The 4,196-nt window shown below is 36.9% G+C and overlaps 1 protein-coding gene across 1 annotated transcript; it reads right to left on the bottom strand.

Moving 5' to 3' along the window:
• Positions 1-400: 400 nt before the first annotated feature.
• Positions 401-3,661, bottom strand: LOC143631456 (phosphoribosylamine--glycine ligase-like). Its single transcript, XM_077100226.1, has 4 exons — positions 3,423-3,661; positions 2,973-3,346; positions 1,554-2,084; positions 401-854 (listed from the first exon to the last, which is right to left on the bottom strand). The coding sequence occupies exons 1-4, from the start codon at positions 3,640-3,642 to the stop codon at positions 438-440; spliced, it is 1,542 nt and encodes a 513-aa protein (XP_076956341.1). The 5' UTR covers positions 3,643-3,661; the 3' UTR covers positions 401-437.
• Positions 3,662-4,196: the final 535 nt, after the last annotated feature.

Raw genomic sequence — 4,196 nt, 5'->3', positions numbered from 1 at the left:
AACATGGCTCACGCACGGGTTAACATCTATACACATACAATTTAACCCAAAAAATATTATATTATCTTCTTCCGTATATTGCTGCTCTAAACCTAAAAATATACAACAGAAAAACAATTGTCTATAAACAACTGCACTGGACATTTGTTATTGTTAAATTCTGAGTAAAGTATGATATCAAATTTAGACATGAAATACCCCTTAAAAACTTCAGGAGTCAACCCACACACCCGCCAAGTTGACCTGAATCTTACCCGATCACGTTTAGACTAAACTCAAACATACAGATTCATGTTAGATTTATGTAGTGTTGAAATTTCATACCTACGTTATTGAAAACTTGCTCAATTCTGAATACAGCCCAGCATCTTTCAACATTTCATGATCCGGTTAGCTTAAACAAACCCACAAATATACCAAAACCAAAAAACAAAACCTCACCATTTTGAAGCTTTTTCCTTAACGGGAAGCGCTCTCCAACCAATATCGGTTCGGTAAAAACCCCCGTCCCATTTAATCTCTTCAACAGCTCGGTATGCGCGGTCTCGTGCTTCTTCAAGATCTTTGCCCTTTGCAGTCACACCCAAAACCCGCCCACCGGTTGCAATGTAATTACCATCTGCATCAATCGCGGTCCCCGCATGGAATATTTTGATACCTGGCGCTGCCACCTCAGCTTCTTCAAGGTTTTGAATCTTGGTTCCTTTTACATAGCTTCCAGGGTACCCATTGCTAGCCATCACCACCACCATGGCTGAACCGGGTGCCCATTCTAGACTCACTGAGTCTAATTCACCTTTACAAGCAGCCAGCAGGACTTGTGCCAGATCAGACTCCAAACGAACCATCAGCACCTGGTTAAAATAGAAACGTTTAGGGGACGTGTTTGAATGTGTGTTTTGAAAGCGATTATGTGATGTGAAATACATTTTTATAATTTTGTATAGATTGTTCTCTTTATGATACAATTATAACTATTTTCGTACGTTTTTCCCAATTTAACCCAACTTCATTATGGTCAAAACCCGTTTTGACCTGAACCAAAATTGATCCCTTTTTTAAAACGGTCTGTATTGACCCGAACTCATTTTTCTTATAACTCGTTTGACCCGAATTCATATTGCATTGAACCTGATTGACTCGATCATGTTGACCAAAAGCAAATTGATCCTTTCTAAAACAGCCCGTATTTACCAGAACTCATTTTTCTTAGAGCTTGTTTTGACCCGAACCCATTTTGCTTAGAACACGTATTGACCTATTGACCTGAACCCGTTTGACCCGCAACAGATTTGACTCAAATTCTGAATGTTTTAGAAATTAACCTTTAGTAAAATGAAGTACAAGGCTCAAATTATGTTAAACAAAGGGGTAAATAGGAAATTTTACTTTACCCTCGTGCAGCCTGTAAAACCTGATAATCTATAACTGATTATTTGAGAAATAAATAGTTGCAAAATCAGCAATAAAACCTCATTACTGAAACTTTCAATCATAATATTTAGATAACCAAATTTAATATTAAATAAATCTGAAAGTAGAACCTAGCTTACTTGGCACTCTGGGTCACCAAACCGAACGTTATACTCAATTAGCTTCGGTAATCCAGATTTCTTCTCAATCATAAGTCCAGCATACAAAACTCCCACAAACTTGCATCCCTCTTTCGCCATCCCTTTCACAGTAGGAGTTATAATGGAACTCATGACTATTGACTCAAGTTCTCGGGTCAAAACCGGTGCAGGACAGTATGCACCCATTCCACCCGTGTTTGGACCTGTATCCCCATCACCGACCCGTTTGTGGTCCTGTGCGGATTCTAATGGTAGCGCGTTTTCACCATCAACAAGTGCAAAAAACGAGGCTTCTTCGCCTTCTAGAAACTCCTCTATAATTATGGATGAACCCGCTTTCCCGAATGACCCGTTTACAAGAATAGTGTCCACGGCTTCGAGTGCTTGTTCTAGTGTTGTAGCAACGATTACACCTTTTCCTGCTGCCAGCCCGTCTGCTTTAACTACAATAGGAGCCCCTTGTTCCTTGATGTACTTCTTTGCAGCTGACTGGTCAGTAAATGTTTCATACTGCAATGAAATTTGTTTGTGTTGATGAAAGAATTAGATATTATATTTTATTTTCAACAGAAGTCAAATGAAACAAATGTACGCGTGAGCCAGGCGCTAGCCAAGTAAAAAGCTCATTAGGCTTATTTAGCTGGCGCATTTAAATTAAAGCTCAAATTTTAATATATATATTTTATTAATGTTGGGGTTTATTAATTATGCATTATTTGTAAACATGACGTCAAAAATATTATTCTTTTTTCTTTTATATATATATCACTATGTGTGAAAGCAAAAAAAAAAGAACTTTTAAAAAATAAACGAGTTGGCTCGAGCTTTCTACGTTGGCTCGTTAGGACCAATGAGCTGAGCCCGAGTCAAGGTAAGCTCAACTCATTGGCCCACCCATTAGGCACGATTAGCTGGCACTTGCTCCTTTGAATTAAAGCCCAAATTTTAATATATATATATATATATATATATATATATGTTATAAAATTATGCATAATCTGTATAAAATAATTTTTTTTCTTTTTTTTTTGTATATCAATAAGCGTAAAATACAAAAATCAAACTTTTTTAAAAAGTAAACGAGTTGGCTTCAGCTTTATACCAAGGTCGAGCTCAACATTTCAGCTTGTTAAGATAAACAATCCAAGCCTGAGCCCAACCTGGCTCGGCTCGTTTAAAGCCCTAGAACCATATAAGCACCTGAGAAAAACGGGTTGCAGTTAGTGTTTGGATTGGGTTAGTGTTGCGTTCAGCAAACTCTGATTAATTAAGACATTTACATATATGATGACGAGAACGCCCATTATTGTAAACAAAGGTTCTATTGCAGGCTTGCAGCTAGTTTAAAACCGATAACCAATCTCTATATAATCAGTTTATCAGAAGTATAATACAAACCTTAGCAGTTGGAATTCCATATTTATCACAAATACTCTTCATGAAATTCTTCGAACCTTCCAAAGCAGCAGCTTCCGACGAAGGACCAAAGGCATGAATGCCCGCTTTCACAAGATCATTCGTAAGACCCGAAACCAGGGGAGCTTCGGGTCCCACCACGACAAGCCCAACTCCCCATTTCCTACAGAAATCTATCACTGCTGAGCTGTCAAAGACATCAAGATCTTCAATACACGTGGCATCACCCGAGTTGGCAATGCCAGCATTTCCAGGAGCACAGAACACAACATCACACGATGGGGCCCGCTTCAACGCGTAACAAAGCGAATGCTCTCTTCCTCCTCCACCAATCACCAATACAGAAACTCTTTCTTCTGGAAATTAGAAAACATTGATGATCAAAAGAGATATTAATATCAATTTATTATAGTTATTGTGTTTGGTTCTCACCCGAAAAGCCATTATCTGAAGAAACACTGTTGAAAATAGTGAGCGATTGATGGCGATTTGAACGGTTATAATACTGAGAATCACAAAACTTTGATGATTTGAAGTTTCTGGGCTGCTGGGAGAAGATTTGAGCAAACTTGTTTGGACACTGCCTCTGATTGGCTGCAGGCAACCGGCCTATTTTCATAGAAGCTCCCAAATTATGTGAAATGCAAGCCATTTTAGGTATTTTTCAAGGAGAATCTGTGCAAATGGAGGTAAATATTAGGGTTGAACATAATATGGATGAACAACATGCAAAAAGATGAATACAAAGTAAGGTTCTGATCAAAACGGGTTCATGTCAAAACGGTAGATTTAGAAAGGTATCAAATGACTAAATTATCACAAGTATAATAAAGATGATATCCCAATCATCAACTTCGCATTTAGCTTAGCAGCATTAAATTAAATTAAAAGAGAAATTAAGACACAACAATTGAATCATGATGCATAAAAGTTAGCTAAGTTTGGACATCAATTTATCTACTTAAGTTAAAGAGAAAGATTTATACTTCAAATTTGAACATCAAGTTAGTTAATTTCCAACTTCATACATATATAGATTACAGAATTTGAAGGAAAGAAAACACATAAATAAAAAATATCAAATACATACTTTTGAGGTAATTCAAAAGCACCCAAGTGAATCTAACCTAAAATTTGAAAATGTAATTAGCCTATTAAGATAACTTTTGAAGAAGCAGAAATATAAAGAATGAGATTAAAATAGTA

The sequence above is a fragment of the Bidens hawaiensis genome, unplaced genomic scaffold (assembly GCF_021521415.1).
Source record: "Bidens hawaiensis isolate Kalapana, Puna unplaced genomic scaffold, B.hawaiensis_p1.1 tig00006076_1, whole genome shotgun sequence".
NCBI lineage: Eukaryota > Viridiplantae > Streptophyta > Magnoliopsida > Asterales > Asteraceae > Bidens > Bidens hawaiensis.
This window is presented reverse-complemented; position numbering and strand designations above follow the sequence as displayed.